At 49.6% G+C, this 27087-nt stretch overlaps 1 protein-coding gene across 12 annotated transcripts in view; it reads left to right on the top strand.

Moving 5' to 3' along the window:
- The window catches only part of NCOA2 (nuclear receptor coactivator 2), a 1089938-nt gene that overhangs the window by 737174 nt on the left and 325677 nt on the right, over positions 1 to 27087 (top strand). For all 12 annotated transcript variants that reach the window (XM_078687164.1, XM_078687175.1, XM_078687166.1 and 9 more), the window contains 3 exons: positions 15499 to 15684; positions 16970 to 17068; positions 17160 to 17300. In XM_078687164.1, coding sequence (XP_078543290.1) covers positions 15499 to 15684; positions 16970 to 17068; positions 17160 to 17300 — 426 coding nt within the window. The remainder of the gene's footprint in view (positions 1 to 15498; positions 15685 to 16969; positions 17069 to 17159; positions 17301 to 27087) is intronic.

Genomic DNA, 27087 nt, shown 5'->3' on the forward strand with positions numbered 1-27087 from the left:
CCATCTACGTACCTTGAGAGCTCTGGGGTCCGCCATAGCCGGGCCCAATATAGAAGAGGGCGTATAGTGGCTAAATCCTTAATAGAGCGGCGTCCCAGATCACTCTAGAGTGGTTTGGTGGGAGTACCCCTCGGGAGCGACACCAGCTCCTTAAAAAACTTATTCTCTGCAGTGACTAGAGCATCAACACAGTCAAAGCCCCAAAGCTCTGCGCCGTAAAGGGCGCAGCCTACAGCTTTCGGTGCGTAGATATCCAGAGCAGGAGCAATGGGCTTGGAGATGGATGCACGATGTTCCTTCCCTAATACTCCAACGGCCATTTTATCTATGTGTGGCTGCCATTTCATTTTATCCGAAATTCTAATTCCCAAGTAGTCGAATTCTTTTACACGTTCCAATGGCACCCCCTCCAGGGAAAGGGTGGATCTTGACGACCTACTCGGGTTAAAATAGAGGAGCTTGGTTTTTGAAGTGTTTATTACAAGGCCCCTAAGCTTACAAAACAGGCAGAAACGGTCCAGAAGCTTCTGCAACCCTGCGGGAGTTTTTGATACCAACAGCGTATCGTCCGCAGAGAGAAGTGCGGGGATTTTATCACCCGCCAAAACCGGGGCATCAGCATTAATTTCGAGCAGGAAAGAGACTACGCCATTCACGAATAACGTGAAGAGTGTTGGGGCTAGTTCGCAGCCCTGGCGTACCCCTCGGTTCACAGGGATTTTGTCCGTTTTTTGCTCCTGTGATCCCCATCTGATACGGGCATAAGTGCCGTCATGCATGCGTGCCAGAAGATTCACAATGGGTAAAGGAATTCCCATCTCCTCCAGGATCAGCCATAGGCGGTCTCGGGGGACCAGGTCAAAGGCGGTCTTTAAATCAATAAATGCCAAATAAAGACCGCCTTTGCCAATGGTAACCACCTTCCAGTGTAGGAGTACCAGCCTAAAAGCCTGGTCTATCGTGCCTGTGCAGGCCCTAAAGCCCGCCTGAAAGGGTGAGATGATGTTGTTCTCATCAGCCCAGGAAAGAATCCTCTCCAAGAGTACCCTGCCAACCAATTTCTGCCCCGCATCTATAAGACTAATTGGACGATAGTTGGCAGGGTCCTCCCTGGGGCACTTCTTGTAGATAAGGATCACTTCAGCCGCCTTCCATGAATTCGGGACAGGTGAACCCTCCAACAGAGCATTCGTTAGACTTACAAAATAAGAGGCCCAGCCTTCAGGATTGGCTTTAAAAAGGTCACCCGGTACACCATCCTGCCCTGGGGCTTTAGCAGGTACTATCTTAGCAATGCCACCAGCACCTCTTTCTTATCAACTCTAATTAGGGGAGCCCCTCCGGAACCAATAGCCAGGGCACCGCTCAAATGCCCTGGAGCTCCGAGCAGTTCAACGCCCCCATAGAGTTTACTGAAGTGCTCAAACCATTCGGTATCTGTAATATGGTTGGGGATTTGGTCCGGGTCACAGCCGTTCGATCTTCTAACTAGGGCCCAAAATAGCTCACCGTTCTTGGTTTTACTTGCAGTTCTGAGGCTTTCCCAGTGAGATTCTTCCCACTCCCTTTTAGCTGTTGTCATGGCTTGTTTATAATGCAGTCTGGCCAACCGAACAGCAACTGGATTGCTAGATTTAATAGCAAGAATCAAGTTGTTTTTCCTCATTTTGCAATTACTGTCGAACCATTTCTGCACTGGCTTGGCAGTTATCGGGCTCTTCTTTCCTGGAACTACCAACAGTTTGCCAATCTGATCTATAGTATCATTATAAATGGTATCTGCCTCCACAGGCCCAGCCGCGCCATTACATGCTGCTGAAAGCCTTAAGGACTGCTCACTAAGGATTCCATCCAGTGCACTTAATCTAGTTTCATCTATGCTAAACTTGGGCCACTTGAGGAATCTATTGCAGTTAGATGGTACAACTCTTAGTTAATAACCTCGCACTATCTGACTGGGTATGCTCATTTCTCTGCCACGCATCCATTAAAGTGAGGGATAGGGGGTTATGGTCACTCTCCTCTGACGGTATAATAACCATGTCCACCACTAACTTACATGCTCTCCTGACCACCATTATATAATCAATTCTACTTTCATGCGATACTCTGTTATATGTATTTTCCCCCTGAGCATCGGAGATGGTGCGACCATTTAGAGCTCTTAGTCCTGTTTTTATCATGAGGGCGTTCAATTGGATGACAACTGGGGACCAACTCCTCACAGGCGTAAGCAAGAGGGGCGGGATGCCCCATCGAGCATCATCTGCGTGCACTCCAAGGATGTCATCTACTGCCAAGGGCTCAAACAAGCAATTAAAGTCCCCAGCAACCAGAACTAAGGAGTCAGGAGAACACCATTTAAGCAAATCAGATAGAATAGCAATGGTAGATGATTTGCCCCCCCCTCCCCCCCTTGAGTGCCTCTAGCATATACATTAAAGAATTCCCAAGTGGCAGCACCAATCGGGCCCCTAATGGAGAGTCTCATAATATCCAAAGATGAGCAAATATGATGAGTGATCTTAAGGTTAACCCTTACCCATGCCATAAGCCCTCCAGAGGGACGTCCTCGCCCAACCGTGGTAGCAGGTACATGAAAACAAGAGAATCCCTGTTTGTATAAGGGTTCAAGGCACCATGTCTCCTGGAACATACATATGTCATACCCATCAATAAAATTATTCCAATCCGGTAGTGAAAGCTTGTTTCGCAGACCTGCCACATTCCACAAAACAAGTTTAAGATTATTAATATGAGCATTACCGGTAATCGGGGCTCATGAATTAACACTTAAATCTTGACTCGTAACAATATTAGTAATCCTCATAGGTTCCAGGGCTAAAGTTGAGGACTCAGGGCTTTGTGGTAACACAGATGAGTGGGCAGAGCAACCACCCAGAGGGGAAGAGGGACTATTCAACACTCTTACTTCAGCATCGAGTCAATCAACTGCCTCCAAACAATCAAACCGGTTGTAGTTGGAGATATGGTCCAAGTGAAGGGAGGGCATAAGCCATCCCCCCTGTGGTGGTCCCCTCCTATTCCGCTGCACCAATGACCAACCATCTATCTGTGAGGTAAAATGACCAGGGGGATAAAAATAAGTCAGTGGGAGAGAGTGAATAGTTGCACCTTCACTGGGGTAACTCCAATTACAAATATGATCAACAATTCTAGGGTTGTTAAAATTGATCAAAATACAGTCGCCCTTTATATTTTTGGTCAGATGTCCGACCCATGGAACCCTCCGGATCATAAGTATTTTGCCAACGAGGTGGGAGGACAAAGGTCTCTTCGAGTTTAACCAATGTACAACCCTATTCCGCAATTTAGTGGGGGTTTCCACCTTGCGTTTGCCCAACTCTGGTACCCCAGCTAAAATTACCACAAGTGGACAAACCTCCGGAGGTAAATTTAAGATGTTTTTCCCTATATTTGAATGGGCAATTGGGATCTCACCACCTATGCTATCTTGTGGTATATTATGTTTTTGTGGTCTATTTATATTAACAGATGCTGTATCCTTAATGGGAGGTACAACTGAACGTGCGGGCAAGATCTTGTGGGCTGTGTTTGATACTACTACGTCCTTCTGGACAGCTGCAGCCGGAACCTTATTCCCACGGGTTTTGGTTAATAACTTAGTAACTGTAGGTGTATTATCCCTTAAAGGGGGTTCTACTATTCCCTTGAGGTCACGTTCAATCCTTTTTAAATGGACCTCAATGTTAGTCAATCTAACCTCTAATGGAGCTAGAAGAACTCCAAGGGTCTCGTAGATGGCATTTGGCTCATTCGCCGTCCTCCCTTCCCGGTCGCCTTGATTCGGCACACCACCTGCCACCTGGTGCACCCCGCAAGGCAGTGAAGGATCAGCTAAACCCGGGGCGAAATTTTCAGAGGGCTGCTCAAGAATGATTGGGATTTCTTTAATACTTTTCGAGGCTTTCTTTTTCCTCCCACCAGTGTTATTTGTAAGCCCTTGCTTATTTTTTGGAATTGCCCCCGGGTCTCTCCCACGCTGTTGTCTAGTATTGTGCACCTTCATTACATTGGGCACAATGGGCAACTTTTGGGGGGGATAACAACAAAGATTCTGAGGCCGTGGACTGACTATCAAGTGAGGCCTGTGATAAGTCGCAAGAAGGGAGATGTGGAATGGGGAGTTCTAAGATTGGTGAAGCACCTATACCAACATTTCCACCTAAGTTAACAGGAGTCCGCACATTCGCAATGTGTCCCATTAAAGACTTTCTTGCAATGGCCAATTCCTGAGAAACCCGTCGCTCCATTATTGTGATCCCCTCATCAACAACACAGTTCATCCTTGTTATAAATTGGTCCATGGCTCCCGTGAAATTGGCAGTGTCCACTCTCCCCTTAGCCTCCTTAGGGGGCATCGCAGAAAACCCAATGAGCTACAATAATGACCATAAACAAAGTACTCACAGGGGTAGGTCGCGTGATGGATATCAGGGGGATGGCCCGACCCGGCCTAGTCCGGTCTTGAACGGGCTTAAACGGGCCCGCCCTTGGCCCGGGCACTCCCGCGCGCGACTCGCGGGGCGAGAGGCGTTCCTCTCTTTTGACGCGCCTCCGGGCGCTCTGCTGGCGTCACTCGCGCGCCACAACCGCTGGTGCACCTGGGAGTTGGAGTCCCTGCCGCGGCGATGGTGCTGGCGCGGCGCGACGAGCGTCGAGCCGTTCCCCTCACGGCAAAATGGTGATAGCCCAGATGAAGAAAGATGAGCCGTTCCCCTCACGGCAAGCGGTCAAGTCCTCACTGTCTCTGTAAACGCTCCCCATCCTCTTTCATTTGGCTTGAGTTAAGCAGTAGCAAACAGCATGCAAGGGATATTCAGAACCAACTTGGCTCACCGGGCCCTCGACACAGAATAAGGAAACCATGAGACTCACTTGTCTCTGGAAAAACACACTTGTAAATTGTTTCTTTTTTTTTCCTTTTCTTTTTTTAGTCCTGGCATCAATGAGCCAAGTCTTAGTTGTTTAGAACATGTGTAGTTATTCCTCATTTTGACGTGTGGCATTTAGGAAGGGAATCATTTTAATTGGAACGTTTTTTCCATGCAGAGACCTATCAAATTTTCTTAATTCCAACAATTTCCTAACCATACGTAATCTTTGTTTTGCAGAGGAACAAAAAGGTCTGAGCCAGGAATGTATGCCTGCCAAACTTCACTTACATGTGCATAAAGTCAGGAGTCCTAAATTCTGCTTGCATACGTCTGGGAGTTTTGTTAATCAATAAACCTATTGTAAATCTCAACAGAGCGTAGGCATACAGCATGCATTCTCACATTCATGACTGTTTTGTGAGATTGACCATGTTTCCTTGAGGTCCTTAGACGTAGATTGATCCCTGTTTCCCTATCTATTATACTTTTTTGTAATGGTAGTTCTCATGGGTCCATAGTTCTCTAGCATTTGCTTAGCTCTCTTCACTCTGTCCTCTTTGAGTAGTAATCCACTCCTGTTTTTCCTTTGCTTTATAGGTCTAGTGTAGACCGAGCTTTAGCTGCATGTTTTGAATGACCTGTTGTGAACAGTATAATACTGTGGGTGAGGCCCTTATTCCTGACTGGATGCCTTTCTTGGCCATCTCAGTTATTTGCTCTTGATTTGATGTTTTTCCTCCATATTCTTCTGTTTTTGTCTGGCCCCTGTATGGCTTGTCCTTCATGGGATCTTCATTATTGAGGTGGTATTGTGGGGAAAAGTACAATGGGTTTGAATGGTACCTCGATTGCCAGTGGTTACTCAAATTGCAAGCATTCCGCCCATCAACCTTTTGCGTGTTTTTTTTTTTTTCCAAAACATAATTTTTATTTATTTCTGGCAATGATCAGGTGTAACACAGGTGCAGCACTCCACAGTCAGGAGACTACTGCAAGAAGATCAAGAGACATAAATCGTTCCACACCACAGATCACCTTTGAACACCCCTCCCACCCACCCCCCCCAGTCCCCACCCAACTCCCCCCAACAACCCCCCCACCCGGATCCCACCCCCGTCCACTGCGCGTGTGTGTTACTGTTCCAAATCATAACATCGAATAGTACTGTGTATACCTCTCCTCATGCATTGCCACCAATGTCTCCCCCCGCCACATCCTCGGGTTCTGCTAGCGGTTCCAAGTCAAGGCCTCTGTAGTCCGCCCACCTCTTCCATATTTTATAATGTTTCCTAGGGCATCCCCGGGCTTCAAATACGGGACGTTCCAACCCCATACAAAAATCGAATCCCTTCTTCCATACCGAAAGTGGGGGTGCTCTCGTACTTTACCAGGCCTGGGCTATATCTCGTTTTGCGGTGGTTAGGCCCAACAACAGAAGATGCCTCTTATACGCATTGCCCCCAACCTCCTCCAGCACGTGTAAGAGTCCCAACTTGGGGATACGGAGGAGGTCTCATCCCAGCACCTCAGATAAGCAGTCCCACACCTCTTTCCAATATCTATTCAAGCCCTCGCATGCCCACACTGTGTGTAACAAGGAACCCACCTCTCTACCACATCTCAGGCAATCCGGCAACGCAATCAATCCCGCTTTCCACAACCTCTCCCTCGTATAATATGCCCTATGCAAGTATTTAAATTGGATAAGCCTAACGCGCACTGCTATCGCCACCCCCCGGGGCGCCTCCAAGGCCTCCCTCCAGTCTTCCACCTCCAGAACACCGACGTCGCGTTCCCAGGAATCCTTTAACTTTTGTAAGGTGGAGGAGCAGTGCGTAACCAGAGTCTGGTAGAGGCGGGAGACCTTCTTATAAACTAGATCACCCATGAACACCTTTGCCTCGGGGGGGGGGGCTAAAGCCGGCAAGGCTTCTAAACCCACTAAGCTAGGCGCAAGGGCATGTCGGAGTTGCAAATATTTAAAAAAACTGGGTTTTGGGCGTGTCGAAATCCTCACTTAGAGCCTGGAAGGATTTAAGGACTACACCAGACATAACGTCTCCTAGCGTTGTAATCCCTATAGAGTCCCATCCACCAAAGCCCCGCAGTGAGGTCAGTGCCGGGAATCGGCCGTTGTTCCACAGTGGGGTCTCCGCCGTCAGCCTGCCCCACCAGCCCATACGGCGCAGCGCCTGTCTCCATACTAGAAAAACCACCTGCGTGGCCTGCGGTAGCCGCCTTTTCAGCCGAGCTGAATACAGGAGCTTGTGAAGGGCGTTGTTATGTTATGTTATGTTATGTTACATTTGTTTTCTATAGCGCACGGCTACTCCAGCGGAGTGTCCCGGCGCTTTATAGTGGCCGCTCATAAAAGAAAACATAACAGATGAAGACATTCAGAAACAAACAGGATAACACAACTAGAGGGTAAAAAGCCACGTTTTTAGGCCTTTCCTAAAAGACAGCAGATTAGAGGTACTGCGTAAGGCCAGTGGCAGAGTGTTCCAAAGCTGGGGCGCCCTCAAACTAAAAGAGCGCCCCCCAATCCGGGCCTTCTTAACTCGGGGGACCACCGCAAGAAACAAAGATTCAGAGCGCAAAGCTCTGGTAGGGCGATAAAAAACAAGCCTGCGTTGGAGATAATTAGCTCCCAAACCAAAGAGCGCTTTATGGGCCAGGGTCAGTGCCTTGAAGGCTATCCGCTTCCGGATAGGCAGCCAATGGAGTGACTGTAAAAGGCCGGACACTCTGGCTCGCCTGTGGAGGCCAAAAATGGCACGCGCCGCGGAATTCTGCACGACCTGTAATCGCTGCACAAGATAATCCGGGAAACAAAGATAGAGCACGTTGGCATAATCCAACCTGGAGCCAATCAAAGCTTGCACCGTAATCTTCCTGTGCTCTTCAGTGAGCAGAGGGAGGAACTTCCGGAGCATCCTAAGGATGCCGAAACAAGTGCCCATGAGGCCGAGGATTTATCGATCTTAACTCCCAGGTTTTTTACCACCTGGGATGCCTGAGCTGGAGGAAACATATCAGTCGGCCACCATGCCTGCCAATCAGGGTCCGCGGTACAGCCAAAGAACAGCACCTCCGACTTGTCAGAGTTACATTTAAGGCTGTTCTGCTGAAACCAATTGAAAACCGCCCGAGACAATCCCGAATGCTCTCTCCGTCGAAGTCCTCGCCTTTCCTACATGTGAAGAGAAGCTGGGTGTCATCGGCGTAGGAAACGATCTGGGCCCCAAAAGACTCCGCCAGTGCCGCCAAGGGGGTCATAAAGATGTTAATAAGAGTCGGGCTCAACACAGAACCCTGCGGAACTCCGACTCCCAGTGGCGGCATCTCAGCGGAGCTAGGGGGGACCCAGACCGTTTGTCGACGGCCAGCTAAGAAAGATGTAAACCAGCTGAACACCGTCCCCCTCAGACCGATGTTATGGAGTCTGGCGAGAAGCCCCTCATGGGGGACGGTGTCAAAAGCCGCCGACAGATCAAGCATGACAAGCATGGCTTTGCCTCCAGAGTCCAGAACCTCCTTGATGGCCTCAGACACTTCTAAAAGCGCAGTCTCGGTACTCAAATTGGGCCGGAAGCCGGATTGAGAAGGGTGCAGCAGATCGTTAGTCTCCAGAAAAACAGAGAGCACGCTGTGAACGTGCTTTTCCATAATTTTTATGTGTCCCATAAGGTGGCGCTCCAGGGCATATGCCGGGTCGGCCCTATCCCCGTTCCACCATTCATTTAAGATCAATAGGTGAGAGGCCTGATAGTACGACAGGACATCAGAAGTCGCAAGACCACCACAATATGTGGATAGGAAACAGGTCCGTAGCGCCACTCTCACCGCGCCACCTGCCCACAGAAAGCGCCCCAACGCCGAATTAATTTGCCGGAACCAAAGGGGGGCAATAGGATATGGATGGTTCTGTAGCTGATAAAGTAGTCGCGGAAGAGCAACCATTTTAAAAATCGCCCAGCCGCCATAGATAGTGAGGGGCATACAGCACCACGTCTTCATGTCCGTACAGACCCGGTCCCAGACCGGAACTACGATGCGCTCCCATGCCACTACAGCCAACTCGGACAGGAAGACCCCAAGGTACTTAAGGCCTTCCACAGCCACCTGCAATGCCGAGGCCCACAAGCCAATACCCGTTTGATCGCGCAGCACCCAGAGGGTGGACTTGTGCGGGTTGAGATAGAGGCCGGACACCTCCCCAAAAATCCACACGATCTCCAGAATACGCGGGCCCGACCTATTAATACGCGTAAGAAAAAACAGGACATCGTCCGCATACAATGCAATCTTATCTGACGGCCTGCCGTCACACTCGAAGCCCCGCAGCTGCGCGTCCACGCGCACCCATGCTGCCAATGGCTCCATGGCTAGCGCAAATAAATAAGGTGACAGGGGGCAACCCTGCCGGGTACCTCGCACTATGTGGAATTTATCGGAGACGGCCCCCGCCACCCTCACTGACGCCGTCAGATCTGTGTATAGTAATTTAAGGTAGGACATAAACACGGGTCCTAAATTGAGGCGTGGCAGCAACGCGAACAGGTATGTCCAGCTCAGGGAATCAAACGCCCTATCTATATCAGCCAACAGGAGGGCCGTCTGCTCCTCGGTGCGTCTCCCCGCCTCCACCGCGATCTGAGCACGTCTAATGTTATGTCGTGTCGCTCTATGTGGCATAAACCCGGCCTGGTCTGGGTGTACCAGCTCTGATATATAGGGAAGGAGGCGATTAGCCAAAGCTTTAGCCAATATTTTGGCTTCTATATTAAGAAGGGAGATAGGACGGTACGATTCATGCCTCTCCGGGGGTCTACCTGGTTTGAGGAACACTACTACCTCCGCATGGCGCCAGTCCGCCGGGAATCGACCCTGTTCTCGAGCCACCTCCAGCGCCTCCCTGTAGTGTGTACTCAACTGAAGCTGGTATTGTCTATAGAATTCGCCGGGGAATCCATTCGGTCCCGGCGCCTTCCCAGTATTTAGCTGGCCCAGCGCCTCGCCCAGCTCCTCCGCAGTCAAAGGGAGTTCAAGACTATCGCGTGTCTCGTCTGAGACCGCCCGTGGCGGTAGATCTGCCAAAAATGTATCTATTTCGTCCGCCGGAAGACACTCCCGAGAGGCACATTGTGTAGCGTAGTACCCAGCAAAACTGCTCGCCAACTCATATGGTTCTGTAATCGTGACCCCAGCGTCATCTGCGAGCCCGGGTAACACCTGCGCCTGCAGTGCATTCTGGCAAAGTCTATGAAGCATAGTGCTCGACTTATCGCCCCATTGGTACACCCTACTTCGCGTCGCCAACCATACCTGCCGGGCCTCATCCAATAACAAGGACGCATGACTGCTGTGGCAGTAACAGCTGCCTCAGTTCCCTACTCTCCACTGTTCCGCTACAGCGGGCCTCCAGGGCCTCAACTCGCGCAGCCGCCCTCACATGGGCTTCTTTACGTTGCCGACGGGCCGCCGCGCACCACGCTATGTCGATACCGCGCAACGTGGGTTTCATAGCTTCCCATAGCACCCCTACATCACCCACGGAGCCCACGTTATCTGCCCAATAGTGGGCGATAGCTTCCCTCATATGTTTCCTGTATTCTTCACGCTGGAGGTGCCATGCGGACAGTCGCCACCGGAATGGCTGCCTTCCCTTATCTAACTCAACCTCCACCGCAACAGGGGAATGATCCGACAACCCCCGGGGCAGTGTGACCGCCGATTTCACCCTATGGAGCGACGCACTGGGGACGAAGACACAATCCAAGCGAGAGAAGGACCCATGTACCGCAGAGAGATAAGTATACTCCCGGGCACGGGCATGCAGGTGTCGCCAAGTGTCAACCCAACCCAGGCCCGCGCCATGCCACACAGCCTGGTGGGTGCATCTGCTACTTGCCCCCCCCAGGTCTGTGGCGATCCATCCGGCCACTCATCACATCGTTCCAATCACCGCCCAGCACCGCCAACGCCTCAGACACATCCGCCCATACTGCAAACAATCGTTCCACCAGCGACCACTGCAAGGGGGGAGGGCGTACACGCTCCCAAACACAACCGGTTCAGCACCAATCACTCCTTTGACAAAGATGTGGGTCAGTCCACTGCTTCTCATGAGTATAGGATAGACGGCGGTGCACCAGAACAGCCACCCCCCTGGACCCCCTTGCAAACCCTGCATGATAAACCTGCTGATATTCATAGCGCTGCAAGCTGAGTACCTTGTTGCCAAGCATATGAGTTTCCTAGAGCAATAGAACATCAGCCCCTTCCCTCTTCCCCCACCTCAGGACAGCCCCTCTCTTTACTTTATCTAGCAAACCATGTACATTCCAGCTAAGTATACGCATAGATTGGTCGCATCAGCCCCAAATCTTGATCCGCCATCCTTTAATGTACAGTTCAGGAGTCCCAAAAATCGGCCAGAGGGGGGGACACACCTGACTGCTATGAAATTTCCCCCACAACGCGCACAGGGGACAAGCATCCCCGCCCTACCCAACAACTTCCCCAACTCCTCCCCAAGCCCCGCCCCCCTCACCCCCATACCTAAAAAAAACTGAAGTACCTGTCGCGGCCTGGACCGCCTCAGATCTAAAACACAGGACCCAAGGCCGTCCATACCAATGGATCCCCAAAAACACCCCCTTGTACCCAGACCCTTCCCCCAACAAGGAACTGGTCTGGGAAGGGGCCCACCCCTAGCAACCCCCCCCACCCCTTATTCAAGCGCCCCAGGACCTCACACCACATCATGTAGAGGCAAGCGCCAAGGATCTTATGTCCCAGAGGCCAACTCTGCAAAGCGTCCCTCGCGGCCTCTCAGGCATAGGAAGTGAGTACATATCAAAGTCACACAAAGGACAATCGGACAGTCACAGGTCCACGGTAGGTTGCTCCACCTGCGCTGCTGTACCACCGCCTGTGGCCCCCCTGACTCAGAACGCCTCCAGGACCTCCATTGTCCCTTCTTCCGTTCACCTCGAATCGTTGGGGCCCGTGAGCCTCCCTGGGATGAATCAGAGTCCATGGCCTGTGGCGTATGAGCTCGTAATTGCACCGTTTCATCTGTCCAGTGAAAGACTTCCTCCGGAGTGTCGAAGAAGTGGGTCCGGGATTGGAACACCCCCCCGCAGGCGGACCAGATAAAGTAGAGCGTAGGGGAGTTTAAGAGCACGCAATCGCGCCTTAGCCGCCATAAAGGATTGCCGCTGTTGCTGCACCAGCCTGGTATAGTCGAGAAAAATCAATATTTTCTGATTCTCGCATGTCAGAGTCCTTCGCCCTCGCCTCCTTCAGGATGATGTCCCTGTCGTGATAGTTAAGCAGCCTGGCTATCACTGGTCTGGAGTGGGCTCCAACTGGCGGCTTCTGAACAAAGGCTCGGTGGGCCCGTTCTATGACGAAGCAGCGCGACCGGTACTCGGGGGGGGGGGGGGGGGGGAGCCAACTTTCTAGCCACTGGGTGAGGAAGCGCTCCATGTTGCCCTTCTCACAGCCTTCCGGGAACCCAACAAATCTGAGGTTGTTGCGTCGGGCCCGTCCTTCCGCGTCCTCCACTCAAAGGGCCAGCCCCTTCTGGATACCCTCCATCTCCGACATCTTGCGCTTGAGTGTCGCCACGTCGTCCTCCACCCCCGAAATCCGAGTTTCCGCTTCCGTGATACGCGCCGCTGCGTTTCTCAGGTCCTGGCGCAAGTGTGACATCGGCGCCCACCGCACCGATTTTGGCGTCGAGCATGTCGCGCGACTGAGTGATCGCCACCATCAGCTCCGCATTGTCTGGTCCTTGAGTGCTCTGGCCACGAGCTGCCCCGGCTCCCCCACTCGGCCCCGTATATTTATCTATGGGGCCCTGCTTCGCGGGGCCACTGCCCCCTCCACCTCTAGTCATGGTCCGTCGAGTGATAAGGCTATTTGACTGCACCTTCAAGGATATCGCCGTGTATCCCAGGGCCCACCAAGAACGTCTGCCGCAGGGCTTCTGTCACAGCTCACCAGGGGCCCCGGCCACACACACCGCCCAGAGCAATCCGGAGGAGGAATGTAGCCAGCTGCCGGCCCGCCGTGGCCGCCGCGCTCCACTGGGGCAATCCAGCAGCTACCCCAGCTGCCCAGCTCCAACAATGGCCTGCAGCCACAGGGCGCTTCTATCGTCTGTCTCTGTCCCCCAGAAGATCGCCTGCTCCCTACTGTTGCTCCCGGAAGGCCGCCGCGCTCCCCGGACGGAGGGGCACGAAACTCCGGGCGCCGGTCTCGCGGCCCGTGGTCTGGCCTCGCGTCGGATCTCAGCTGCTGCCCCCGGCGGCTCCCACCTCCACCAGATGTCTGTTGCCAGCACTTGTCCCGGCTCCCTGCGAGAACACGCGGGAGCCGCCCGGAGCGTCTCGACCACCGGCCGTCCTCTATGGCCCCAGGCCGCCTGCAGTGTGTCCGGGCCTGGGGACTCGAAACTCAAGGTCCCCGGCTCCGCCTCTCTGGTCCAGGCATCTAAGGGGCGCGTAGCTCCGCCTCGCGTCCCGGGCCCCGGGAGCTCCGCTCACGATACCGAAGCGCAGTTGAGCGGTCCCAGACCCCGTACTCAGGATATGGGCACCTTAAGTCGGGGTAGGGGCAGGATAACTGTTGGATAATTAGCGGGCCGGCCGGAGCTCGCTTGAGCTGCGACCGCCATCTTCAAGCGGCAAGCCACGCCCCAACCTTCTGCGTGTTTGATCTAACATCCTAAGTGGCCAAGGGTATGGGATACAAGTCCCTTGCTCACTGTGACATTGGAATTAAGCTGCACCCGACTAATTGGGCCCAGTGAGGCCGAACCCTGTCTTGCATTCCCTGTGTTCCGGGTTGTAGGAAGCTGGCTCTGTATATATTATACCAAAGTAAGGTATAGTGTGCAGAGAGTCCAGTGGATCCCAAAGGCTTACAAAGGTAAAATTACACTGTTTCTTATGTTCCATACAAAACATCCTCAACGCTTAGAGGTTTTTCAGAGGAAACCAGTCAATACAATCCTATGGCTAAAAATGAGGTTATCGGTTTGCAGGTAAATAAAGGGTCTTGAGGGTTGAGTTTCTGTGGGTTCGAACAAGGGTTCCCCCAGGGTCAAGGATGCACTCAAAAAGCATCCTCGGCTGAGGCCCAATGTTAGCCTCTGGAGCTAAGGGGCTGTCAGTTGGTGGCTGCTCACGAGCAGGCAACAAGGTTGAGGGAGCAAAGCTCCTACGGTCAAGTACATGGCAAAGGGGGGATCTGAGTTAGCATACATGGTGCACCCACAGTGATACAGGGTCAGCTGGGTGCAGAGAGTTGTTTTGGTGTTGGGTGTTCTATTGTTTTCAAAGAGAGTGGCTGGTTTTGGATTTTAGTATCAGGCTCGGTCCAGGAAGTCTTGGAGGAACGAACAGCTGGGCAGGTGAGTTGGAGGGCTCAGGGACCCAGGTGCACCCCAGGTCCTCTTCTCCAGGGCACAGGGCGGCTGGATACAGGGGTGTCTTTTGAGGGCCTCTCGCGGTTGGGGCAGGGTTCTCTGTACAAAGGCTGCAGGTGATGTTGGGGAGACCTGGAGGGGTCAACCCATGGTGAACTCTGAATCTATGGCACTGAGAGACCTCTGCTGTGCTGTGCGTTTTCTTTCGTCCTTCTTTTTTGCAGGTTGTGGTTATCTTCCTTCTGGGTTCAGGGTTGCCCCCTAAATACTGTATCTCAAGGCCAGTAGCCAGTGGGTTACTGACCATAGGGTGACTACACCCTTGGTTTGCTCGCCCCATGTGGGGGAGTGGCCATAATCCCTAACCTTGATTGGAGAGTGCTTGACATCTGCAAGATAGCTGGCACTGAAGAGTGGGCCACACCTCGCCTCCCCCACATGAGGGGTGGGTTTGGCAAAGGTGGGCACACCTTCTGGGCTGGTCTAATTTTTCCCGCCTGTCTTCCCGGCTAAAAGGAGGTGAGACATAAAGGGGTCCTGATCCTGATAGCATGAGAGGCTGGGGGTCACGTTGCAAAGGCAGAAATGTATTTGAAGCTCCCCTGCCCCAGATGGCTTTTCCTGACCTGGGGGAGGTGTGAACACCCCGCCCAGGAAAGGCTTTGTTTCTGGGCCCAGGGAGTGAAGGCTCCCACCCCAGGGGTTCGTAAACGTGTCTTGTGGTGGCTGGCTGGTGTCTACCAGTCAGGGAACCCATCAGAGGCTGGTCGTATTTCAGGGTGCATCTCTGAGATGCCCTCGAAGTGCATTGTATAATAAATCCCACACTGGCATCAGTGTGGGTTTATTATGCTAAGAAGTTTGCTACCAAGCTTCCCAGAATTCAGTAAAGCCTTTATGGTGCTGTGGAGTGGAGTTCATAATGACAGACCAGATGTATTGAACGCCTGAGGCTTAAAAGTAATACTTCCAATATTTTATAATAATCAGGGATACCCACTCTCATGTTAGTTTTCCTCAATTATATGTTTGTTTGTACAGCATCTTGCAAAATTATGCACAGTTTTTGTCTAGTCACAGCTAGTGTTTTGTGCTGATGCATTCATAACTTAAATCTTTTCTATTTATGCTGCTCAGTGAATGGCGGACCCTGGGTCAATGAGCCTCCTAGGCGGAACAGTCATACTTTTAACTGTCGCATGCTGGTGAAGCCGTTCTCGGAGTCTGAAGAAGGTCATGACAACCAGGAAACACATCAGAAGTATGAAACTATGCAATGCTTTGCTGTTTCTCAACCGAAGTCCATTAAGGAGGAAGGCGAAGGTAAGCTTCATTTGAATTAATTTTATGCATATCTCCTATAAAATTGTACCCCTCCGTACTAGATCCCTGCTCTGGTATTACCGCAGGAGGGTGATCTCAAAGTACCACCAGGTAGTTTTAAGGTGGGCCCTCCCCCACGACCAGTTACTTCCCTCTGCCCCCTACGCTGGGTCCCACCAATCTTTCTACCCCCTGCAAAGTGAACCTACATTTGCAGAACAAAAACTTGGAAGGAAGTAGAATTGGTTACATTTGCTTGCTTTTTGAGCGTGTATCTAAAGGACTCCTTGTTCGTGTTCTGAAGTGCAGATTTAAGGAGCTGCGCCATAGCTTCCCCTCTCTATAGAGAATCACTGGAGAGAAAGACATGAAGAAACCTGTGAATTTGGGAGGGGCAGATAGAGACGGATTGCCAGAGGAGACATGCCAGAGCACCATAATCTCAACTGCAGGCCCGACAGTTTTCTGAGGTATGCAGGTATAGGTATATATATGACTTGGCATAAAATAGTTCGGACGATTACTAGCTACTACAATAACCATGAGGCTGGCAGTATTTCTATTGGTGTACTTACGGGTTAGGATAATCAAATCAGAGAAGTATGGATATGTGATGTAAATGCTTTGGGTTTTGTCTTGGTTGTATATTCTATTATGAATACTGATTCATCATAGAGAAGAGTGAGAGACAGCGGTCTGTTCCAATTTTGTTTGAAGGGGATGCAACACATATTATCTCTATGGGTTGAGGAAGATCCAACATGATGTGAACTCCACCAAAACTACCCTCACCAAAAATGAGAGGCTCATCACAAGGTCAACATTGCAACTTGAGAATTCACTTCTGCGTTTGAGTGCAAGAATGTATAGAGATCCACGTGCTAAACTGGCACTTAAAACAGTTGTAGACTCAATTCGTTTTTATATTGAAATAGTTTTCATCTTGTTTTTGTTGGAGTGGAAAGATTTAGTTAGTCCACCTTGTTAATGATAGGAAGGTGTGCATTTCTGCAATGAATATGCATTACTTATAGTTCCTCACTAAAGAAAAAAAACAAGTTTTACATCCCTCTCTCTTGTCATTGAGAGCAGCTGACTGTTGACTTTGTAATAATGTAATGTCACCCACTCTTGAATACAAATCAAAATCACACCATGCCAGGACTACTTCCTTTCTTCAGAATGTGTTCTAATTCTTGTCTACTTTTCATGTAAAGGTGAAACTTTTGAGAGTTTCAGTTTTTCAGAATACTTGTGAATTGTTAAGCATTGTAAATTGTTTCAGATTTGCAGTCCTGCTTGATTTGTGTGGCCAGACGAGTTCCAATGAAGGAGAGACCTATACCCTCTACTGAGAACTTTACCACACGACAGGATCTGCAAGGTAAGGTAGAGGACAATACACTGCAATAATAGACATAGCCTCAGAAAACGAGAGCTGACATGTCTTAAACTACCTGTATTTGATAACCTAGGTAAAATCACTTCTCTGGACACGAGTTCCATGAGGGCATCAATGAAACCCCGCTGGGAGGATTTAGTGCGAAGGTGCATTCAAAGATTCCATGCACAACATGAAGGGGAGTTATCATTCGCCAAGAGACATCATCAAGAAGGTAAGTTGTTCACTTGTGGGAAAGATGACTTCATATTGATGGTTGTGAGTACTTCTTTCCTCGTAACTCAAAGAAGAGGTATTTGTAGATGGATGTAAGAAACAAAAGCAAGCATGGACATAGCCAAATTCATGTTTGCTTTTGTATCATGTACGTTTTCTTCAGCCTTGAGTAAGTACTATATTCTTCAGCAGAGTAAGTACTATATTTGAGGAGCAACAGTGCACGCTTTTCCTTCAGGTACAGCAAGGGAAGTAGCAGTGCAAGCTTCCTTTTCTCCCTTGCCCCACAATTATAGCTAACATGTAATATATAGGAAATATGGGGAGCATAAAAGCTCAGAGCACCTATAGGGAATGAGAAGCAGGTTCTACAGGTGTGGGCATGTATTCATAGATTGCACAGACTTTGGATGGAGGTAAGGAAAGGAGATGTCTGGACACACATCAACGTGCATGGGTGTAAGGCCGTAGCCAGACATGAGAGCCAAAGAGAACATGTAAGCGCAGGGAGCTATAGAGGGAGGTGGCATGGAGGTGCACGAGATGGTAGGGTGGGAGGAAGCTATAGAGGGGATATGGGTTGTTCTAGGTAGTGAGAGGTGCGTGTAAGCATTTGGAAAGCAAAAGGAAGCCAGAGGCAAGTACAGGTGGGTGGCTCAATGCCTTCAGCTTGCTCACAGCTTCCTGCAGAAGGAGCTGTGAGCTATGTGTGCCCATTGGTGGGACAGCATGGAGTGTAGGGGAGTTAAGGCACCCACTGAAGAAATCTTTTTATTACAGTCCGAACATAGGTACAACACTGGCTGAATTAGAATATGTTAATAAGATAGATTAAACCTATTGAATTTTCAAGGTAGTTTGCCTATAATGAGATATTTAAATCCCTTAGAACGTGTAGTGGGACAGTACAATATTACCACCCTCGGCTCCTGTATTTCATCATTGGGCCACCATAACATTTTGTTAATGAAAGTCATATTTAATATGCAGAACTATGTTTACCACTATATACCGTGGTTTCCTTTTACAAAAGGACTTGAAAGCTGTTGTGCCGCCTGTCTACAGTGCACTTATTTGGCATAACCTAGCCAGTGGTTGAATTTTGCCTCACTGAGTTAAAGGATCAACATATCCTGAGGGGTTGTGTGGTGCATGCAAAAATATGGCACTGTATATCTTTGAATACGTAATTAACCTGAACCAACAATTAAGTTTGCTAGTCAGTTACAAGTTTAAAATCCAACAGGCATGTGGTTCCACAGTAAAATACGGTCAACATGTTTCAACAATCGGCAAATCAAAAAGATCTAGCACCTTCTTTATCCGTTTGCAGATTCAAGCAAGTGGGAGAAGTGGCTTATTCATTTCTGTCTGCATTGTGAGTAAAAGGATGTAGATGCTTGCTCAACATGCAGTGCCAGTGGAATTGTTCTCCGACTTTTTTTTTTCCCCGAGATAATAAGACCGCTTCACAAGGGGAAAATATTGCAGAATATGAGTTGTAAGCAGTTATATTGCAGTTTATCCGAGGGGCAAACTCTCTGGTCATACATATCATTCTGTTTCATTAGTATCTTAATATATGAGAATAAAGTGCATAGGATGATTGCCTGCCGCCATCTCCCTGCTCATGGGGACCACAGTTACCTTACCCAGCACCCCACCACGAAGAGTTTGTTGGTCCAAGTCTCCACATTCAGAATTAACCCTGGTACGTTCCCTACCACTCCACTTGGATAGGGAATCCAAGAGCCTGGATAACTTTGACAAGAGAATGTTCTCTTCTGCCAGCCTAGCCCTGTGGGCAGTGAACACCACTTGCCTATTGGGCCGTTATTCCCATACGATATGGGACTCTGTAGCGCAAGTGCTGCCCATGGTCTCAGAGGAGGCCAAGTCATACTTACCCAGGCTATTGTTGATGGATGAGATGTAGCAAAGTTCACCATTAGATATAGGCACCACATGACCGACTCGTTGAACAGAGCGATTTAATTGTCAGTGGCCTTACGGCGCCACGCCTGGCTGAGGCGACTGACTTTTCAGGCGATATCCCGGATTCCGTCATGTACAGACCCTTCGATCACTCTCGCCTATTTTGGAGAGAAGGCAGATTCAGCACTGGAGCGCTTTATGGACTGCAGGACTATGGCCATGTCCTTAGGCTTGTTTATGGCCCCTTGCCAATACCAATCTGCCTTCCACTCCTTTCAGGACACAGAAGGGGTCTCGCGTCACACCCAATCCCTGCCAGCCAACACGGCCAGCAGGGCTTCCCAGCCTTTTTGTGGCCAAGGGCACGGGTTCCATAAACAACGTGGCACAGGCAGCCAGAGGTAGTCAGTCCACCCCTCTCCCAGCACCCGCTGCCTCCAAGCCTCTTTAGTATGTCCTCAGACCATCATGTGCATTCAGTGGATCACGCACGGCATCTGTATCCAGAGGTGGTGCAAGATCTCTTTCGACAGTGGGGAGAGCCTTGGTTAGAACCTTTTCTATTTATGTCACCTGTGGTGGCTAGGTTCCTTAAAGGCCTATACTGCACCAAAGTAAGGTTCAATGTACACAGAGTCCACAGTCCCCAGAGGTATGGAAGAGGCTAATGTTAGATAATAACCTTACTCTCTAACGTGCTAGCTTGGTCGAGCAGTAAGGCAGTATCAGAGGACAGTGTAAAGCATTTGTTGTACACACTCAGTCAGCAAATGGTCTCACACACTCCAACTGAACTCTAGGCCAATTGGTTTGTACATACAAATATATAGTTACTTTATTTTAGAACCACAGTAGGTATCATAAATACTGTCTCAGAATGAGATGTTTCAATTGAATACTTTCAAAGCGCAGTTGACTTTTAAATGCAATAGTTGCAATATGCAACTCAAGTTAAAACAAAAAATAACATTGAGCTCATTGGGAGTTTTTAAGTAAATGCAATAAAATTATTTTACATATGTTTTATTAACTTTGGTCTGGGTCCTGAATTCAGCCCTGATGCATTTCCTGTAAACAGTTGAAAGAAATCGTTTTTGTTAGACAGGCGATTTTTAAGTTATATTTTTAAGTTTAAGAACTCAACACGTGAAAGAATTTCTGGTGAAAACCAGACAATGGGTTCCTATGGAGGAAAATTGAGTTAGCAATAAATCACGGTTATAATTACTTTTCAGGTTCCGTGCTGGGCTCAAAGGTACAGCACTGTCATCTCTCCAGATTGCAGGTGAGTAAGTTAGTTTTTGATACTGAGACGATTTTTAAGGAATATTTCAAAGGTGTGAAAATCGACATTTAGAAGAATTTCCAAGTGAAACCAGCCAATGTTACCCTATGAAGAAAATCAAGTTATCGGTCTTTGGGTAAGAACTCGGCTGGCAAAGTTAAGCTTCTGGGGTAGACTCCGGGATCTCCCAGGATCAGGTAAGTACAAGTTACACCCTCAGCGGCACAGGGGCAGCCGGGTGCAGAGTGAGTAGGCCCAATGTTATCCTATGGAGGATAGGGGGCGTTTGGTTGGTGGCTGCTAGCAGGCAGGCCACGCTGCTGTGGGAGCTAAGCTCCTGGTCAATTACACAGGGCAAGTAGGGAAGTAGAGTAGGGTAGAGCTGGCACTCCCAGGGGCACTCGGGCGGCTGGGTGCAGGGTGCTTTTGGGCCTTCAAGCTGGAAGTTGAACAAAGGCTGCAGGCTCTAGGAAGGAGATTATTCAGGTGCGACGACCCCTTCGAGAGGTAAGCTGGGATCTTGGAGGATAGGTAGACACCCAGAAGTTGGGCACACGGGGCCGTGGGGTGCCTGGTGCAGGGGTGTCTTTTGACGTCGGGAAATCTTACCCTCAGCTGGTCGCAGTTGGAGGGGTCCCTTGTTGTGAAGCTGCAGGCGTTGTCCGGATCGTCGGATTATCCTTGGGCACTGTATTCGAGGTCACCATCGCCGGGGGGACGTCCTTGTGGTCTTTGTTCACTCAGGCACAGGCCGGGCTCTGCGGCTGCAGAGTGTGCTGGATTCGCGGTTCCTGGCTGGCACCAGGGGTTGTTGCTGTTTGAGCAGAACCACTGCTCATGGGAGTCCCAGTCTTTAGATGAGCTAGGCAGGCAGGTCCTCCGGGGTTTTCGAATTTGCTGTCCGCAGGAGATGCCGGGATTTAGCAGGAGCAAGTTTAAGGACGGTAGGGCTGAGGCCAAGTCAGTTGGTGTTGTTCTCTTGTTAGCAGCTGCACAGCAGGTCTTGTTGTTCTTCTCTCTTGTTTTCAAATCGGGATCTGAGGAAGGAAAGTTCAGGGTGCCCTTAAAAACTAAATTTAGGGGCGTTACAGGTAGGGCAATGGCAGGGACCAATGGGTCCCTGTCCTGGGGTGAGTACACCCCCTATCCTGCAACTCTCCAGTGTGTGTGGGGGGGGGCTGGGGGGGGGACCTAGCTCTGATTGAGTAGGGCTCCCCATTCTCAAAATGGCGAGAGCCCGGAGTTGTGCTTTACCTCGCCTCCCCCAGCTGAGGAGTGGGGTTGGCAGAGGCTGGCACACCCCCTTTCCTTCCTTTGTTTTCCCCGCCTGTCTTCCCACCAGAGGGGGGTCAGAACCGGTGGGGGCCAGTTGCTGAGTACAGCAAGTGGCCTGGAGAAGCTCACAAAGGCGGCATGCCTTTGAAGCTCCCCCTGCCCATCCTATGGGAGGAGACCTAGCACCTCATCCTAGGATGTGCATTGTTGCAGGCCCAGGAGAGCAGATGGCTCTCTACCCAGGGGTCCAGCAACATGCCTGCTGTGTGGCAGCCTAGGCAGTCTCTCAGTCAAGATACTGCTTGTGGATTAGGTTCAGTGGGCAACTCTTAAGTTGCCCTCTGTTGGCCATTTTACATTAAATTCCACACTGGCATCAGTGTGGGTTTAATGTGCTGAGAAGTTTGTTACCTTCTCAGACCATTGGCATAGGGCACCCAGCTAGAGGGGTGACAAAGGTATGTCAGGGCAGGGGTCTGTGGGCATGGCACACAGGGATGTGCCATGTTGACTCTTTGTTTTGTTCAGCACCCAGACACTCAGCCTGCAAAGGCAGTGTGTGTGTGTCAGGGCACAGGGCCTCTAACGGTGGCACAATAAGTGCTGCAGCTCTTAGGGCCTTCTCAGGTCACAGTGCCCTGTGTACCTAAGGTACCATTTACCAGAAGCTGACATGTGGCCAGAGATGCCAATTGGGTTTAGGCTTTAGTACAGTTTTTAGGGAAGGAACACAGGCCCTGGGTACCTGATTGGCAGGGACCCAGGGCACACCAAGGAAAAGTGCATCAGTCATCAGGCAAAAAGTGGGGAGGTTACTGCAACATAAACCCACTTTCCTACAGGCCTGCAACATATGTTTCCCACTACGCCATTCATCATGCCTCATTGGTAACTCAACCTGGACCTCACCTTTCTCATGTGTACACCATTTGAGCCTCTACACAATTGCCCTCTTAGGCTCTTGACTTTAAAAACTGGTTGTTAAGTTGGCCATAACATCGTCCAAGAGAGTCTGAGAATTGCAGGAACTCTGCACACCCTCCTTACACACCCTTCTATCCGGACAAGCTGGTTTCCAGACATGTGCCTCCTGCCTTCCGAAGGTTGTGACACCATTCCATGTAGAATGAAAGGGGCAGCCCTATAACCCTGGGAATGAAAATAATAAAACATAACAATGGTCTCTTTGCGGGAAGTAAAAGCCTCTACTTGCTCCAATTGATTGCTTGGAATAGAGAAATTGATCAGTGCTGTTTATTGTAGACAACAATGAGATTTTCCCCAGAATATATTCAAGACGTATATTAGACACTTTATATCAAAAAGTGCTCCAAATAAAGATGCAGGTACAGTGAATAAGTGAACTAAAATGCATAAGTGATATAGACAATGCATATATACAAAACTAGGGGCTGACCTTAATGTAAAATTCAGTGATACAACTCTGAATCAAAGTATGGTTGAAAGATCCTGAATATAATCAGTCCTCTAGCATATTGTCTTAAAAGAAACTAAAGCTTTCCAGGTGGACGATCAGCCTGTTTCTCTTCCAGGGGATACTCATTAATAGTCATAAGCACTGAATTATCTCCGCCCATGAGCGGGAACCCGGAACACATAAACAATATACATATATATGTGTAAATATATCAAAAAGTACATAGTACTAAACTAATTATACACATATACATGTATAATAACCATAATATGCAGCCTAACATATATACATAGGCTAATAAAGCCAAACTTACACACGTTCTGAAGCATGAAAATATGCTGTATTAAATGCAATAAACAGGCATGAGCCTAAAATGCATTTCATAACCATGAAAACCTTTTATTTTCATCAAAGAACCTGTTGTAAACAGTTATTAGCCTAAAAGGCTGCATATGAAAAAATTTCTGTGTACAGAAAATAAGACTGGCACCCTGCCTTTAAGGCCACAGAGAATCTGCACACTTTGTCTTTAAGGCCTCCAGGAGAACTCTGTTCCCATCATGCACCACAGGTGACAGTTAGGTCAGTTCTTTTTTCCGGCTTGTTCTGTGAGGAACCTGGAACTTGAGCTCTGCTAATTTTTGCAGTTTTTCTGTCAGAAGTTGTTTTTTTCTTGTCTTTTTGACAATATACTACTCTGGTGGTGGTTTAATACCTTTTTCTGACTAAACTGTTGGTGATTTTTTAGTCAGAATGCCACCTTTATTTTACAAATGTCCTTCCTGTGGGAAGATGATGTCAAAAACTGACCCACACTCTGTTTGTGTGGTTTGTCTTCCAGCTTCTCATAAGTTGGAAGAGTGTTATCACTGCCTCAACCTTTCTAGTAGGACTTTAAGAGAAAGGGAGAAAATGAGGTTGCTGGGCCTTCTGGAGAGAGAAAGCCGTGGTGAGAAGGGCTCCAAGAGCTTGTTATCATCTGCTAAGCCATCTTCTCAACCCAAACGTCGAAGAACAGCTTCTCCTGAAGGTAGAACTAAGAAACATCGACTCCAGTGAGCGTCGCCGTCAAAAAAGGTGCGCTCGACGTAGAGATCCAGATCGCCGTCAGCATTGTCGGCGTCGAAGAGGGCTCCATCGACGTCGAGGACTTCGCCGGTGAGGCACGGATCAGCGTCTCGACAGTCGCCGTCGAAATCTTTTTCGAGACATCTGGTGTCGATTGCAGTAAGGACGACGTCTGGGGGGCAAGGTTCGACATCGAAGGATTGTAAGAGATCGACGTCGAGGGAAGAGAGGCGTCAGACGTCGAAGGATCGTGTGTCGACATCGAAGGATCCTGTGTCGACGTCGAGAGGGAGTCATCGATCGACGTCAAAGGAGAGACGTACGTCGTCGTCGAGGAAAAGGTCGAGAGGAAGATTGTCGTCGAAGAATTCGACGTCGAGACCTAAAAAGAGAAGGTCGAGGTCTCCATCGTGACGTAGGTCGATGTCGAAGCTTGCTTCGGGCTCGAAGCATGGAGTGTCAGAGTCTAGGTCTCCCCCACCTGATGAAAGGTCGGTTTCGAGACTATCAAGACCAGCCTCTCGGACCTCACTTAGGTCTTTGTCGAGGTCAGAAATAAGCCCACAGCTTTTAGTGACGTCTTCACCGCAGGGTCAGCAAGACGACAGGTCTGTGGCGGGTCAAGAGACAGTGCATCAGGACTCCTCTGTGGTTGCGCATTCTGGCTCAACCTCAGGGCAGGTGTCAGATGACAGACAATTGGTGCCCAGACAACGGACTCCATCTGGCTCATTGAACTCTGAGCACAGTGTAGTTTCCAGAGCCTCCAAGTCTTCGGCAGGGCTGCATATTGTGCAGGTTTCACCTGAGGCTTCACCTGAGCGTGCGGAACGGCCTCTTAACATGTCACCGAGGTGGTTGGAAAGCCTGAGACATTGGAAGATGCGTCTAGATGCAGGACTGATAGGGATGAGGGCTCCGGTCCCTCAGACGGAGCTGCATAGAAGATCACGCTCGAAATCCCTAGTGAGAGAGAGATCTCGTTCAAGGGAGCGTTGGAGGCAGCGATCGGCAACTCCTCAGAGACAGTGTAGAACCCTTTCACCATCTTCTACGTCATCTTCGTCTTCTTCATGGTCTTCATATAGAGACTATTCTCCCACTATATCATCTACTCCGCCTTCCAGAGTGTCTCCTGTAGATGATTTGAGCACATTTAATGATGTGCTATGTCGTGGGGCGAATAAGTTCAACATCAAGATGGCAGTTCCCCAAGTGGCAACGTCAGTCATCTTTGAAACCCTGCATCACAAGACGACTGGCAGGCCTTTTCTGCCGTTAGTGCCCGGTTTGATAGAACCAGCAATGAGAACTTTTTTGACTCTGGCCACGGTGGGTTCAGGTCCTTCTAGGATTGCAAAAAAGTACAAGGCTCCAGAAGAAGATCCACTATTTTTGCGCTCTGATCCACCTCCAGACTCACTTATTGTGGCGGCGGTCAGAAAAGCGCATTCTGCAGCATCTACCTCTTCTGCTCCACCTGAAAAGGATAGCAAGAGTATGGATTCCTTGGGGCGAAGACTGTGTAACACCTCTGGGTCGGTCATGAGAGTAGCCAGTGCTGCAGCCTTACTGGGCCGCTATGATCGTCTGCTCTGGGACTCAGTGGCTCGTTTTGCGGATAAACTCCCTAAGGAAGATCAAAAGGATTTCCTGGAAATTGTGGAAGAAGGCGGACTGGTGGCTAACCAGAACATTAGCGCGGCTGCGGATTCGGCGGATCTGTCAGCGCATGGCTATGCACATGGTGTTTGTGCTAGGCGTTCAGCTTGGCTTCGCCTTACTGGGCTAAAGCCTGAGGCCCAGAGGAAAATAGTGAATTTGCCGTTTAATGGTTCGACTCTGTTTGGATCTCACGCTGACGATGAGATGTCCAAGATGAAAGTGGAGTTGCACACTCTTAAGGCCGTAGGTCTTGAAAAGAAGAAAGAATTTAAACGTCGGGGTAATTTTCGTCCCTTTGACAAGAGATCTTTCCAGCAGAGGAGCCAACAGACGAATTGGTCCTCGCGAAACCAAGGCCAGAATCAACAGAGGTCGCAATTCCAACAGCGGCGACCTGGGCGAGGCAGAGGCAATGGAAATAGGCAGCAGTCATGCGCTACCAATCCAGCCTCAAAAACAATGAACGGAGGCTTCCTCCACAACCGTGTGCCTCTCCGGTTGGAGGAAGTATTGTGTGTTTTCTGGACGAGTGGAAACAGATTACATCCGCTACCAAACAGCCTCAAAAACAATGAACGGAGGCTTCCTCCACAACCGTGTGCCTCTCCGGTTGGAGGAAGTATTGTGTGTTTTCTGGACGAGTGGAAACAGATTACAAAGGACAGATGGGTGCTGGGTATCATTAAGAACGGGTACCTTTTGAGATTCAAGAAGCCACCTCCTGTCATGCGTCCTCTAAAGATGTTACAGTGGAATGTGAAGCGTTTACAACAAGAAGCGAACATCCTTCTGAAGAAGAAGGCCATAGAACTAGTACCATCTCAGCAGAGATGTCAAGGCCTATACTCTCGATTTTTTTCTCGTAAAGAAAAAAGGTCCCGCTACGGAGTTCAGACCCATTCTGGATTTGAGACGGTTGAACAAATTCATTCGAAAGGAGAGGTTTCGAATGCTGGCTCTTCATCAGATCTTCCCCCAGTTACATCAGGGGATTGGATGTGCTCCATCGATCTGAAGGATGCTTATTTTCATATTCCGGTATCCAGAAAGCATCGCAAGTTTCTCAGGTTTCAAGTAGCTGCTCATCACTATCAGTACGCAGTACTCCCATTCGGCCTG

Source organism: Lissotriton helveticus, chromosome 4_1, assembly GCF_964261635.1.
Source record: "Lissotriton helveticus chromosome 4_1, aLisHel1.1, whole genome shotgun sequence".
In the NCBI taxonomy this organism is placed as follows: domain Eukaryota; kingdom Metazoa; phylum Chordata; class Amphibia; order Caudata; family Salamandridae; genus Lissotriton; species Lissotriton helveticus.